The following is a 15711-nucleotide window of genomic DNA, read 5'->3' on the forward strand; positions in this document are numbered from 1 at the left end:
GGCAGCCGCTCAACCAACTGAGCCACCCAGGCATCCCACTTTTTGATAAGCACCTGCTACCCATGCTCCCAACCATTCAAAAACCTATGCATCAAAAGAAAACTGGTTGCTAGAACATTCTGGAATTTCGGCAGGATCGTGGCAGTGCAATTACTTTCTGGATCAGTGTTTGGAGGGAGCAGGGAAAAGGCAAGAGGCTAAGACAAGAAACTGAGTACCCTCTTGGGCAATAAAGATTAAAGGGCTAACCTTTACAGTCAGTCTTCAAGCCAGATCCAGCCTGCTGCCTGTTTATTTATTCTGTAAATAAAGCTTCATTGGAAAACAGCCACACCCATTCATTCACTCGGCCTAGGTGCTTTTTTGCTCTGAGGCAAAGTTGAACAGTTGCCACAGAAACATGGCCTGCAAAGCTCAAAACATTTACTAACTGGCTCCTTGCAGAAAAAAAAATTTGCCCACACCTGTTTTAAAACACATGGAATGGGGCGCCTGGGTGGCTCAGTGGGTTAAAGCCTCTGCCTTCGGCTCAGGTCATGATCCCAGGGTCCTGGGATTGAGCCCTGTGTTGGGCTCTCTGCTGGATGGCGAGTCTGCTTCCCCTTCTCTCTCTGCCTGCCTCTCTGCCTACTTGTGATCTGTCAAATAAATAAATAAAATCTTAGGGGGAAAAAACCCCCCAAAACAAAAATTAAATCTTATCAATCAATCAATCAATCAATCACATGGAATTTCCTTTAACCTTGGACAAGGACTGGGCCAGAGAATTCAGTTAATCTGTAACAAACGCTGGTAGATGTTTAAGGGCCGGGGAGACAATCTCAAAGGCCTAAGGAGGTAGTGCTCTGCAATTCTTTCTTAGGGTAAACAACAGGTGGCCTTCTTTCTGTGGCATCACTGCAATATTATCCAAGTATTAAATGTTACACTGTCCCATTCCTACAGATTCTAGGCAGTTTTTCATCTCTCATTTAAAAAAAAAATTCTATTTATTTATTTTTGGGGGGGAGGGGTGAAGGAAGAGGGGCTGAGAGAGAATCCCCAGCAGACTCCCCGCTGAGTGCAGAGCCCAACATGTGACTTGATCTCAGGACCCTGAGATCATGACCTGAGGGGAAATCAAGAGTTGGACACCACCACAACCCCGGGCACCCTATACCCTTTCATTATGTATGGGCAGTGAGAGCTCTGACTGTGCCATCTTGATATCTAAGTGCCCCCCTAAGCTGGTTCTTAGGGTTGAGTCAAGAGCAGGTGACACTCTATACCTTCCACAACAGTGGAGTGTTGGTGTCGCCTGTATGCCCCGGTGGCCAGAGGCCATCACAGTACCTGTTGGCCAGAAGCTGGGACCTGGTCCCTGAGGGCGAGGTCAGGTAGATGGCCAGGTCTCCCCTCCTGGGATGGGTGATGGTTATGCGCACAACGACGTGCTCCAGGTAGTTGACGTGGTGGTTGGGGTTATCGGAACAGCCTGAAGCTTTGTAGATGGAGCGCACCGCACTGTTGGGGCGAATGGTCCTGCAACAGAGAAAGACTGAGTGTGAGCAGAGCACTGGAGGGGCTCGGCTGCGTAGAACTGTGGGCCCGGAATGATGACGCCGTGTCACACGAGCCGCTGGTGGCTGATTTCTGAAGGACACAGTGCCATCACCCAAGGTCCCTTCAAGGATTAACCCTGGTTATCAGAGAGTAGGAAAGATGCCAGTGACAGAAAATGGGGGGAGTGGGGTTCTTTTATCTTCATGCAGGGAGGGCTCTCAAACCTGAGGGTATCCCCTTGTTGAAACGCAGAGAGTCGAGCCTCTGCCTGCAATGTGTGATTGAGTGGGGCTGAGGGGGCTCCAAGAATGTGCATTTCTCACAAGTTCCCAGGTGACAGTGATGTTGCCGATCTGTGGAATATACTTTTTGGACTACTGCTAGAGGGCATGGCGGTATGGGGAAGGCTCGGGGGTTACCGTGACCTTGGTTCAAATACCTGGTCTACCACTTCCTTGCTCTATAACTCACAGGGCACACCTTTCCTCTGGCCTGAACGTGCCTGACTTCTTCACTAGCTTTCTCCTGTGTCACTGTTCCCCCTGAACACGGGGCTCTGGTCATACTGACAACAGTTCAAGTTGGGGGTGATTCCTGAGACTGTGCCTGAAGTTTGTTTGTTTGTTTTTGGCTGTTCTTCCTATGGGGACTCTTCCTCTTCCTTCATGGTCAAGGTTCATGGTCAGAGACATGGTCTCTGTCTCTGAGGCGGTCATTGAACCATAGGAAAGATACGCCCCCTACTTCTTATTTTCTATTCGTTTTACTTCCAACCTATTGTTATCTTTATATACTATACTGAAAATATAATTCGCAATTATATGTTATAGAGTTCAGTTTCCAGAATATCAACTTTAGGATTTTGGAGTACCCTGACTTAGGGAGAACATCTGCAGCATGAAACAGAAATACTGGCCGAGTAGAAACCTTAAGAATGCCCATTTGTAAGGGTCCTCCAAATCCCCTGTTGTGAGATGCTTTCAAGGATCCTTGGATCCTATTATGTGGATTTAACAGCTTAGCATCCTAGACATTCTTTGAGAATTTTATAATTACGCTAGGAAAAAAAAGCACACACACACACAACACAAGATTTCGGCTTCCATGGACAACAAAGGCTGTCTAGAGCACTCGGGCCAGCCTGATCCCTTTCAGGAAATTGCTATGCTGACTGCTTGCCACGAGTATTACTTGATTTGCCGGTCTGTGCTCTCCACACACACGTGCTGCTGGGGAACGGTGGTCCACTTCTCGGCTTCCGTCACCATGGCTTCCGCATCCATCAGTCCAAATCCATACAGGTGGCTCACTAGGGGAGGCAAGAGGCTGGTCAGCTTCATGGAAGTTAGAATCAACCTAGGCTGTCTATACTGAGTTCTGGCCAAGAGCCCAAACATATCCCCATGGGATCTTAGCATTCTTTCTAGCCATTATTAAAAAAAAGAAACAAAAAACAAATATAACAACACATGTGAACAAACCTAACAAGGTCATAAAATGGATGTCGATTATTCAGCAATGATGTATTAGGACTCGTAACAGGACTATCGTGTATGGATTATTACCATGTGGCAGGCACTAGACCGTCTTTTTCCGTGTAACTTAACATCATGGAGATGTTAAGCTGTTAAGGTAAGATGTGAAGATGCTGGTGCTATTGTGATCGTCATTCATGGTACAAGGCCACTGAGGAACAGAGAGAGAACTAAGACCAAGTAGCTGTGGTTGAGCTGGTTCTAACCCACTGACTTTTGCTCCAAGGCCTTACCTGGTAACCACTTCAAGCGATGACCTCATCAATTTTGTAACATAATGAATAGGTTTAAGGAAAAAGGACAGTGTCTATACCTTCTCTTGGCACACTAAGAATGCACATGCAAGAAATGGCAGTTTTCTGACATACCCAGGAGTAAGGCCAGACATCTCAGAAGACAATTATTACCTTTCCTCCAGCATAGGAAAAATTGATTAAACTTTATGCATGCAATATTTGGAGCCCTCTAGATGTGTCTTCCAATGTTGTAATCTTGTGATTCTCAGTAAGAATACCTATTGATCTAAATCTACATTTGACATAATGGTCTCAGAAGTTTCAGTCACATATTCGAATATTTTTAAAATTAATTTATTGTTACCCCCACCCCATCCCTCCAGTGACCCTCTGTTTCCTGCATATAGGAACATTTTAATGATGATACAGCAATATCCATATGTGTAGTTCTTTCTAAAAAATATTCTAAAATCCCAGCAAATACTTAAAAATCTCCACCTCAAACCATCTCATATCTTTGTATTTAACACAAAGTCATATTGCTGCCAGATTTGTTGCCTATAAGGCATTTTCTGTATGATATTATTTTACATGAAAATATCTGTCACTGCCCATGCTTATGGATTATTTCAGTACTTCCACTTGAAATTCAAGACACTCGATGATAGAGTTCCATTCTACTTGCAAAACAACCTCTTCACCAAAATCTATGCTTAGGAAGGTCATTCCTTTACCGTTCCCAGTCATACCTTGCTTTTTCTGCCTCACTGCTTTGGCTTATGCTGAAACCCTGGCCTGGAATTCCCTCCCTCCCGCTCTCTGCAGGGTCACACTCTACTCCCAAGTTCTAGAAGGCTTCGCTAGCCTATCTTATCCTTGAAATATCCTTTGATCAATGAAAGTCAATGGACGTTTACTGAAACTCAGCCATCTGTCATGAAGGAACTTTTCTCTTTACTAGTCCCTATAACTCTAATAAATTTGTCCGTCTGTCTGAGCTTCTGCCCATCTAGCCATCCAGCCACCCATTCATGCATCCATCCAACATTTGAGTGCCTTCTATGTGCAGACACTGTCTTACACACTGCACTTTTTACTTATGTCTTATTAATTGAATGGCTAATTCCATGAGCAAATGTTTTTGTATCCCAACTATACTGCAAACTGCTTGATGACAGGAGCTAGGACTTATATTTCTTCATATGCTTCATGGGACTTAGCAGAAATTTATACATATGGAAAAAAAATGACTGCATATAAAAAAGGAAAACTGTGTTAGGATTAGGAAATACTGCTATATCCTTGCTATTTGCTAATTACATAATTCTTGGCAAAAAAAAAAAAATAGCTAACCCACAATCTCCTTGTGATATGATTGTCTATCCTGTCACCATTACTGAGTTGATTAAGTACTGGTATTTGTCCCACGTGAGAAACTCTTCATCAAGACCTATACAAATGTAAGGGCTCATTATTATAATATCAGGTACTCAGCTGGACAGGACATACTGAAGGAAACTGAATAAACTGACTTAGGGATAGCAAGAATATTTGTGGGATTCTCATACATGTACTTTTGTAACTGCTATTATAAATGACTATTTCTTGATTAAAAAGAAATGTATATGTATTGTAAAATCCTGGAAATACAGCCAGAAAAGAATGAAGAAAGCAAATGAAGAAAGCAAAACTCATCAATAACTTCATGACAGATTGGTAACTGTATATTAGCAGGTCTGTATCAACAACTTAGTTTCAGTTACAGGACATGACATGAGGCGATCTCACCTCCTTCGCTAAAACAGAGTCAGAGTGATCCATGCTTTATAGGAGGAATGTCAAGTGTGGGCTTAAGGAAACCGAATCGTGGACATTTCTTATGCAAGTTCATGGATATCCCAGATTCTCACTTATCATTTAACCATCAATACAGGCAATGATCTGTATCATTTCACCGTGAACATTCAAGGCATTGTTTTCCCTAGAGGGACTGAAATTATTGCCAAACACGCATTGCCATGCCAGGCTCTCTGACTCTGCCCAGCACCCAAATGTCCCCACGATCGTATCAAGCGGTTTTAAAGTAGCGCAACGTATCATTTGATCTCAGTTTAGGGAAAAAAGATGAAAGATTTGATTGGCATGAGCGGAGAGGGGAAGAGGTTGGGTAGGAACTGGGGAGGGTCAGTGGGGGCAAAGCGAGAGCTGCCTGCACTCTGGCTTAGGGGCTCTTGCTGCCCCCCCCCCCCAATCCCCGTCCCTAGTAACTGTCAGCCTAGCAACCCTTAGGACATAAATTAACATCGAGAGTCATCAAATACAATAAATGCTTCAAGCCTGAGAAACAAATTTGAGTTAAGTAGAAAAGCACCTTGAGTCTTTATAAAGGCTCTAAATTTGTTTCCTTTTCTGAGTCTATTCCTACCCTCCAGAGACAATGTCCATTCATGCATCTATCCCAAGTAGATGTTCAGAAAAGAGGCTGGCTAGTTCTAGTTCGACTACAAACTGGCAGGTGAATGGAAAAAAAATCATATTAATAGAATATTAATAAATGAAGGAATTCCATTAGATCGGTAAAGCCTATTTGGTCATGGAGATGTTTTGTATTTTAAAATACTGGAAATTGTGTATTTGTCCACAGTCATGATACCCAGCCTAAGAAAAAAAGAAAATAAAGTGTATCTTTTTAAGAGGGGTGGTGATATTGGCAATATACCAACTCCATGTATTCTCTTGGCAATTACTTGTTTGGTTTTCAGTAAATACTAATGAGAAAATAATCGCACAAAGAACATGTTGGCGGATAAACTCTTTTAAAGCATGATGTTAACCAGGGAAATAGCTATTAAGTAGTTCAGAAGCATTAATTTTTTTTTTAAGATATGATTATAACTGACACAATTTTAAAAATATAATACAGAGTTTTCATACTTTAAAATGGCCTATAAATCCAGAAACAGATCTTTTTAAAAAAATTTTTAAAGATTTTATTGATTTATTTAAGAGAGAACATGGGAAGGAGGGGCAGAGGGAGAGAGAGAACAGACTCCCCGCTGAGCAAGGAGCCCCACACGGGGCTCGATCCCAGGACCCTGAGATCATGACCTGAGCTGAAGGCAGATGCCCAACTGACTGAGCTACCCAGGTGCCCCCAAAACAGATCTTTTTTGGGTGACTACCTGGGTCAAGTTAGTTGGCCATCACACTGTTACTGGGAACAGCCACCAGTGTCTGCAGAGTACCTGTGCTTAGAGGAGAGCTTCTATGCATACTTGTGAAGTGAAGGAACTCAACTGATAGAGGAGAAATTTTATTTAATTTACTAAGTGGCATAAAGTGTTTACGTGAGAATTTTAAGGGGAATCTAGAGCTTTGTTCTTTTTATTACCGACTTCTGTAAAGTCATCATTAACACACCATATTTATTTAAGTATAGAACCAGTATTCACATTTTCAAAAAAAAAATTACGATCATAGTAAATATACCAGGAGAATAACTTGTGGTGCTATGGCCATTCGTACCGAAATTAGTTTTATTTGCACGTGTTTCTCATGCCAAGCTCAGAGCAAAACCTGAGCCTGAAAATCACTTTATGATGATCAAGCAGAGCTGTCTCTGGGCAAGCTTTGTGTAAAATGCAAAACTCTATAAAGTTAGATACTATAATGGTGTGAGGAGGAATCCAAGCAGCTCAAACTGCATTTTTCATTTCTACGAGTGTGGGCAGCAAACATTCAATTAATAGTTGGAACATTAATTAAGATTCAAAAATCAATATTTAGAAAGCTATCGAGGGAACAAAGCATGTTTACAGAATAATTAAAGATCTTGAGGCAAAGTTATTGAGGTAGATTTCACAAAGCAGAATGATGCCGGGCAAGCTGAAAAAAAAGGGAATCTGCAATACTTGAAAAACATTCTATTTGCCTCATTAGGCTGCACGACTGTTTATGCAGATAAGTCGAGAAGAGTGGAATTGTCTTGTGCCCCAAGTATAGCTAGTTTTTATTCTAAGGAATCTGAAGGCTTCCCTTGCTTGCACCAGCTAGATGAACGAGAGAAGGCAAGAAAATAGATAATGTTCTCCTGCAGGTGTGTTTCCACTATCTGATGAGACTAGAAGTGCTGAGGGAAGCTAATCGTTAAGCACATAAGGAAATGACTGCACAGTTTGGAAGCAGATACACTTAGCTGAAACAACAGCTCTAGCTAGGAGGCCTTAACAATTCCAGAGAAAAGCTAGAAAGCTCAGCAGGGGGGAGAAAAAAAAGTTCCAGAGCACAGGAAGCTATAACCAGTGAGTGAATCTTGGGATACTTTTATGTCTTTTTGGTGGAGTGTCCTTCCTGGAGCCAGCTATTTTTTTTTTTTTTTAAGATTTTAAAAAATTTATTTATTTGACAGAGCAGAGAGGATGAGCAAGGGGAGCAGCAGAGGGAGAGGGAGAAGCAGACTCCCATCTGGGCAGGGAACCTGAGGCAGGGCTCGATCCCAGGACCCCGGGATCATGACCCAAGCAGAAGGCAGTTGCTTAACTGATTGCGCCACCCAGTGCAGGGAGTTATTTTGAAGATTTTTCTTTCCTTCTTCCTTCTTTTTTAATATTACACCAAATGGAAAGTTCATGCTGACTCTAAAAATAACAATTATTTATATTTATATTTATTTATAGTTTTATATTTATATATTCTTAAATTTTATTTATTTATATAGTTATTTATATTTATTTATAGTTATTTATATTTAGTAATAAATAAATAATGATTTAATATTTATATTTATGCTTAGATATATTTAGAAGGATTTGGTTGGTTAAAAAACATTTTTTGCTTTTTAAGCTTTTGAGCTTTCCTATCTTTTAATACCAATAATTGAGTGACCGGAGGGTGAACGGGCATGTTGGACCCTATTTATATTGGTTACGATGCACATAATCACCAAGATATGAAACATGGTTGGTCAATTAGGTTCCCTTATTTGATTATCAGAAAGGGTCAGTTTCAATACATCCAAATAACTGATCTGATTAGTTACCGTAACACTCGTGCGGGCGTAAGGCAACTACTCTATAGTCACCTCGGTGAGGGCCCAGAAGAAACAGAAAATGATACGTATTCTTAGGCAGGCATGAGATAAGGGCAACTTAACGATTTCACCATGAGACAGACAAATGCACTCACTGACTGAGTAACAAGCGCACCAAACCCATGGGTTAAAAACAAACAAACAATGGCGATGAAGGAACCTGGTAGAGCCTGGTGCAGAGAAAGTGCTGGATACACGTGAGCTGAGATTTGGAGTCAGGAAGGTGACCCAGGAGGGGAAGGTGGTATTTGGATTGGGCTTTGTCACCTGGTAACTTTTCAACCAGGTGGAGATACAGGGAGGACAGTCCAGGGGCCAGGACGCAGCCTCCTGGACAAATGATCGCCAGGTCCGCGTGCGGTTTCCTGGGGCGAGGAGGAAACCAGCAAGCCCAGAGTGGGCGGTCAGAAGGCGATGGGCCTTCGTGGTAAACACAGGGCAGAAAATAAGGGGGTGAGAACAGACTGTGGGTGAGCTGAGAGCCAACCAGGATGGGGGGGGGGTCCTCGCCCTCGGGCTGCTGAGGTTCTCTTCTACCTATAAGTAAACCACCAGACTGAATTCCTGTCTTGAGGGGCACCGCTTGATCTGTGTGGGGAGAGCCTCCAACCTGGGATCAAAGAGGTCCCGCAGCTGTTGGAGGCCTCGCACCTTTGGGTTCTTTGATCCTCACTGTGCTGAACCACCTGCTCTGAGAGGACTGCTCCCACCAGGGACTCCCCTCCCCCCCCGCCCCCTCCAGAGCCACCCCCCACCCACCTCTCGCCTTGGAGCCAGTGAATCAAACCAAGCCAAATGTGTGAAATAGGGGGAGGGGGTGAAACAGGAGAGGACCCATGACACTTCATTTGCCTTAGGTGGCTGCTGAAGGACTGCCCTTTTCAAGTAAAAATAAATAGCAAAATAGGAAAACATCAAGTATAAGATTCCTAAGGATGAAAAGGTGGGAAGCAAAGCTCCTCTGTCCTCTATCAGCATTTCGACACCTAAATATGGCAGACAGATGGAAAGGACGCTTCCAGAATTACCCACACCATCCCTTTCCTTAATCCCTTTCTCCGACATCAGTCTCTTCCTTTCATACTGTTTTAAAAGATTTCAGGGTGAAAGGTACCAAAGCTTCTTAGAAAGCCGGAGTGACAGTTACAGCGCTTTCTTCTGTCCCGTGGTGCAAAATGCAGACTCGGGGGTGGCGGGGAGGAGCAGGAGCAACACCTGCCTTATTGTGCACGGCTTGTTTTTATCTTTCCCTCGCTCTTCCTAAAATCTCAGGCTCTACTAACAACTCCAGCCGGCTCCAAACATGCCAGCTGTCACTGGTGCTGCTGAGGCCTTGCATGTGGGAAGTTTCCAGACACTGCTACCTGGCTGCCTGGGGGGGGGGGGGGGTGTGTCTGTACTTCAAAGCTTCCCGAGGGATGGGTTGGGTCAGCAGCTGCAGGAGTCTGACAGGCTCATCACTGCACAGACACAGAGTAAGAAGGGTTGAGGAAAACACTGGTGAGCCCTTCTCCATGTGCAATGGACTTAATTACATGCAGCATATAGACACATGAGGTATTCTGTCACATATGCATATGTAAAAATATCTTTCTATTATTTTTTTTTTTTTTTTAATTTACAGAGTTAAGGAGATATTATGCCAGCCTTCTCTCAAGGGCCCTTTTCTATTTTGAGAAAAAAGTCTAATTATTTTCTTTTCTTTGGCCATTCCCTTTTAATTTGCTTCCAATGTGGTTATAATAAGCAAGTCATTTGCTTAAGATAATTGACCAGTCTTTCTCAAACGGAAGTAGGAAAATGTTCTAGCAGCTTGGAGAGAGCTAGCCATGTATCCCAGGGTCCACGCGGATCACAACTGTGCTTGTTTTCGGAAACTAGGATCATTTGGACAGAGACGAAAACAAAATCTAAAATGTACTCCAAAAGTCTTCAGGTAAAAGCTTATTGAAGACTAGACTGACCCTTTATTAGCTCACCAGCCTAGATCTTCTTGGTGTGTAACTTAAGCCAACAGTTACCACCCAAGGATCTTGGTGAATGGGCAGCCAAAATTCGTATTTGTGAATCATTTACATATTATTTTTAGGTAATTCTTCATGTAATTTTCCTTTATATTTGCTTTGTCCTTACATTCTCATAAAAGGACGAACAGAAATTCTGGTTGATGTTTATTTCCGGTGAGTGCATTTTTACAGGTAGTGGTTAACAGTGGTTGTAAAGACATGGTTATTTCATCCACGGTTCATGTGATACGGAGCCATTACTCCCTGTTGCTTTTTTTTTTTTTTCCACTATTGCTTTGATGGTTGAAAAACACAAAGTAGAGGGACAAGAAAGAAGAGGGTATTCCTTGGGACTGGGAATGTCACCATCTCATTAGGAAGAAAGCTACCACTTATCTTTCTAAGTTTCAAGTACTATGTAAGGCTTCTCATGAACATTCCTTTTCATTTACATAAGACTCAAATCATTTTTAAGTTTTAGGGACAGTAACATGGAAATGCCTGTGAACTCTCAAAAAAAAAAAAAATAGGCCATTAATGAGGACTATGTATTCTCTTAGAAGAAAAAGATTTGAGATGGTTTTTCAATCCTGAAGTAAGATGTGGATTCATAGAGGTATCTTTGGGGCTAGGTAATGAAAGCAGGATATCTGGAATGGTGGCTTCCTCAAGAAAGCTGTGTGGCCCTGAAAACCCACAGATGGATTTTGACCTCAGGCAGTGAGTAGCCAATGATTAAGGAAATGACATTAATTCAACAGATATTCTAGAAGGAGTGATATGGCATTGGTATATAGGATATGAAAGGCTAGAAGGAAGGAAGCAGGAAACTGGTTATTTCAAGGGGGCAGGTATAAGGGATCATAAACCAGGTTATGGACCCAGTGACCGAAACAAGAGGTCAACTTAGGAGGAGGCAATGAAATGTCACAATGCCCACATGGTGGCAGACTGAGGAGAGGGAGAGGGAAGATGGTGAACACGGTGATCTAGAGAAGAGTCCCCACTGATGACCGAGGTACATTTTGGGGGAGAAGTTGCTTTGTAAAAGATGACTGAAAGATCCTGTTTCTGGCGTTTTGAGTTTGCAATGACATGGGGGAGCCCTGTGGAGAGAATTTAGATTGGTAACGGATGAAGACAACGTTGACGATGTAGAACTGAAAGTCACTAATAAGGAGGTGATCCTTGTAACTGACAGGAAGGCAGAGATGGGGGGAGAAAAGCTGAGGAACTAAGAGGTGGCGGGGCAGGGGGGGGTGGGGGGGTGGAGAGAGGAGGCGGGGAGTGTGTGCACTGTTCCCTCCAGAACTCTCCAAACCACAGACTTTAGGGAATGGCTAAGGTGAAGGAAGGGAGAGAAAGGCATCAATAAAGTGTCCCAGAGCAAGGGCTCTGGCTTTGCATCACAATAGGCAAGGGAAGCGTTGTGGATTGGGTAGATCAAAAGCAGGATACCTCACAGAAAAACAATGGGCTTCTGATTTGGCAAGCAGGAGATGGTTGAAAGTCTCACAGAGTAATTTCACTTCAAAGGCGGAAGTGGAAGCAAGATTGCAGAGAATTACAGAGGGGCTCACCAGTAAGGAAGCAGCTAATTCAGAGGACTTGCTGGGAATTTTTAGTTGTATAAGGGAGGACCAAATGAAGGCAGTAGGATGATGGAAAAGGTTTATTTGTTTTTGTTTTTCTTCCAAGGGTGGGGGGCAGATACAAAATTTGAAAACAGAGGGTTAGAGTCCAATTGGCAAAAAAAAAAAAAAAAAAAAAAAAAAAAAAAGCATGAGTGCAGTTGGGTACAAAAGGCACTTTTCAGATTTAGGATTCCCTATCCAAATTCTGGAAAAAGAAATGATTTGAGACTATGTTTTCATGTCTTCTAAGGGCAGCACCGGACTGGTAGCACTTAGACGTGTAGGAAAAAAAGGTGATTCACTATGTGCAGGGGAGGACTTGGGTCAGCGGTTCCCGGACTAGCGTGAGCATCAGAATCACCCAGAGGACTTGGGGAAGCCCACACTGCTGGGTCCCACTGATTAGTGGTTTTAAAGTCATGTCCAATATAAAGAACTTCTGTAACTCAACACCAAAAAATCCCAAACAATCTGATTAAAAAATGAACAGAGGACCTGAATAGACATTTTTTCCAAAGAAGACATACAAATGGCCAAGAGACACGTGGAAAGACGCTCAACGTGACTCTTCACTGGGGAAATGCAAAACAAAACCACAATGAGATCACCTTACACCTGTCAGATTGGCTAAAGTAAAAAAAAACACAAAAAACAACAAGTGTTGGCCAGGAGGTGGCAAAAAAAAGAAACCCTTGTGACATACTGGTGGGATGGGAAATTGGTGCTGCCACTGTGGAAAACAGTAGGGAGGTTCCTAAAAAATTTTAAAAAATAGAAATACCACATGATCCAGGAATTCCACAACTGTGTATTTACACAAAGAAAGGAAAAACACTAATTTAGAAAAGCATACGTGTCCATATGTTTATCGCAGCATTATTGACAATAACCAAATTATAGAAGCAACCCAAGTGTCCACAGATATATGACTGGCTAAGGAAGATGTGGTACACAGACACACACACACACACACACACACACAAACACACACTGGAATGTTACACAGCCATAAAAAAGGATGAGATCTTGCCATCTGTGACAACATGCCAAGTGACGTAAATCAGACTGAGAAAGACAAATACCATATAGTTTCATTCATATGCAGAGTATAAAAATAATGGATGAACAGAAAGTGGAATTGGACCTATAAATACAAAGAACAAACTGATGGGTGCCATAGGGAGGGGGGAGGAAAGGGAATGGGAGCTCAGGCTTCCAGAGAGGGAATGAATAAGTCACAGGAGCAAAGGGCATGGCACCAGGAGCACGCTCAGTGATAACGTAATTGCATATGGCGGCAGAGACACTTGTGAACAGAGCATAATGTATTGAGAAGTTGAATCACTTGTTGTGTATCTGAAACAAATGTAACACTGTGTGTCAGCTCTACTTATACAAATAAAAAAAAAAAAAACCACAAACAAAAAACCAACAATGAAGAAATTAAGGTCCAGAATTTGCATTAGATTCTAACCAGTTCCCAGATAAAGTTGATGTTGGTCCTGAGAGCCACTCCCTGAGGATCTTAGGGCCAGCATCTCTCCTGGAATGCCAGTTAATAAAGTCTGGTTAATTAGGCTAATCTCCAACACGGGGTCTGAGTCTCTGGGGACAGCGTTCCTAATATCTTTCCCCTCGTGCTAGCAGCACAAGAAATGAAGGCTGACTCTATGGTAAATCATGCTAATGTCTTTTCATATGGGTTACCACGCATATTTTGGCTTCCCTTATAGAGATATTTTAGGGAAATAAGTTCCCTTAATTAACCTATAGATATCCCTCACTCATTGAACATGGGTTGCTCTACATAGTTCCTTCTTCGGAGGCATATCACTCAAGGAGTTAAACTCTGTTCATTCCCAGGCCAGAATCTGGACTTGACAGAGTTAAGATACAATACCAAGCTCAGTAACAATGCTGAAAAAAAGTAAATGCTCTAGAGGTTCTATTTAATGCATTTAAATCTCACTATTTTAACTAATCTTCCCGTCTCTATAGTTGAAGAACATTTAATGTATCAAGCATGCTTCCCAAAATAAGATGCCCAGAAGAAATTTTGTATGGGAGGTAAAAATAATATCTCACATATGCTTTTTATTACGTATTAACTAATGAAATCTTTACAACAGTCCTATTGGCAAGATAGTACTATTCACATTTTACAGCTGAAAAAGTAAGCCTCATAAACATTAAAAGAACTTGCCCAAAGTCACACGGACTCAATCCCAAGTGTTCAGAATCTTTGCATCACATACGTATCTGTCGATGACGGCAGACTACGTTGTCTATAAGACATATAGTATTTCTTGCAACTCATTTCTCAAATCAAGCATCATCCTCAGAATGCCGAGGTGGCAAAGAGGGTAGAGACATCTCACAGCTTTCTCTGTCACAACTCTGTCTACCACAAACGAACAAAGGAACATTTTTACCCTCTTTGCCTTCTGCAAGTCAGCAGCATGAAAATGGCTCTCTTCTTCAAAGCTCATTAAAATATCCTGGGCAGAAAAAGATATATGTGGGTCTTGGAGGGAAAGTTAACATCTGGCCCACACCCCCTTCCCCTCTTCTTCCTGAGGATGACCTTCTTCAGTCGTGTCTATCAGGGATTTTCTCTGAGGGTGAAGATATTACTAACACGGAAAAGATCCTTTATTTTACAGACAAGCCTAAACTTTTTTTTTTCTTTTTCCCAAATTAGAGCTAGCCAGGCACGTGCAGGTGGCAGAACAGCACCGAGTAGCAAAGAACAACTTCACATTTGTTAACATCCAGCAGCGATCATAACACCCTTTTTCTCTGGCTTTTGCAAGGAAGACTCTGGATGTACCATGTCTTCTGCTATAATACCATAAAACGAAGCCTGTTGAAGCCATTATCGGGATGTGCGATACAAGTTTAATTGCTTTGAAATGCCTAAGGCTAGCAAGATGTGAACATGTGTAAAGAGTCTGAATTGAGATTTTAAGGGGAGAAAAAAAAAAAAAAAAAGTCTGGATCTGTTTATTTCACAGATGTATCCAGATGGGTTCTGCAAAGCCATCGCCCGGCATGTAACCATACCTTGCCGGATGCCCTGGCCTAAGTAAGTTACCCTGTACAGAGAGGGCAGGATTCATTTTCAGGATTTCCTTGAGTCTTTGGGTCTGGTTTGTTTTGCAGGCACTGGCACCGGCATAAAGATCTCTTGGGGTGGGGGGAAGGATGGGCTATGCCATCTTTACTAAAACCATACTTTAAAAAGAGTCATCAGAAGGCCATTTTTTCCTCTTATTTACTCAGGCTTCATTATGGATCTTGAACCGGTCTTCACAGCTAATGCAGTGCCCATTTACCACCAACTTAGTGTGGTCACAGGCAAGTCGGATTCGGGGCAGAGAACTGGTGCTGCCCTTTACGCTGGGAAGACTGACGTCGGCGTCTGAGCTGATATGTACAAGTTCCTGCCAGAGTTTCTCCCGCGTGCCTCAATCACATGGTTCCTTTCACATTTAAAACTATTTCACAGACGGGAGACAAGAGAGTCCGTGGGGAGCACCTTCACATGACAGCTGGATGATAATCACAGAAGCTTCGAAGAAAGCCTTCACCACTGCTTTGTGTCTATGCTCAGGCAGACCCTGTCTGTCAATATTCAAAAGGACGCTTCACCCCGAATATGAATCTTCT

General features: G+C 42.5%; 1 protein-coding gene across 1 annotated transcript in view; it reads right to left on the bottom strand.

Annotated features, from left to right (window-relative positions):
• Window positions 1-15711, bottom strand: part of PCSK5 (proprotein convertase subtilisin/kexin type 5) — a 450143-nt gene that overhangs the window by 197446 nt on the left and 236986 nt on the right. The window contains 2 exon segments of the mRNA XM_045085372.1: window positions 1333-1521; window positions 2734-2851. Coding sequence (XP_044941307.1) covers window positions 1333-1521; window positions 2734-2851 — 307 coding nt within the window.

Source organism: Mustela putorius, unplaced genomic scaffold (assembly GCF_011764305.1).
Source record: "Mustela putorius furo isolate JIRA1106 unplaced genomic scaffold, ASM1176430v1.1 tig00000854_pilon_pilon_pilon, whole genome shotgun sequence".
Lineage (NCBI taxonomy): Eukaryota > Metazoa > Chordata > Mammalia > Carnivora > Mustelidae > Mustela > Mustela putorius.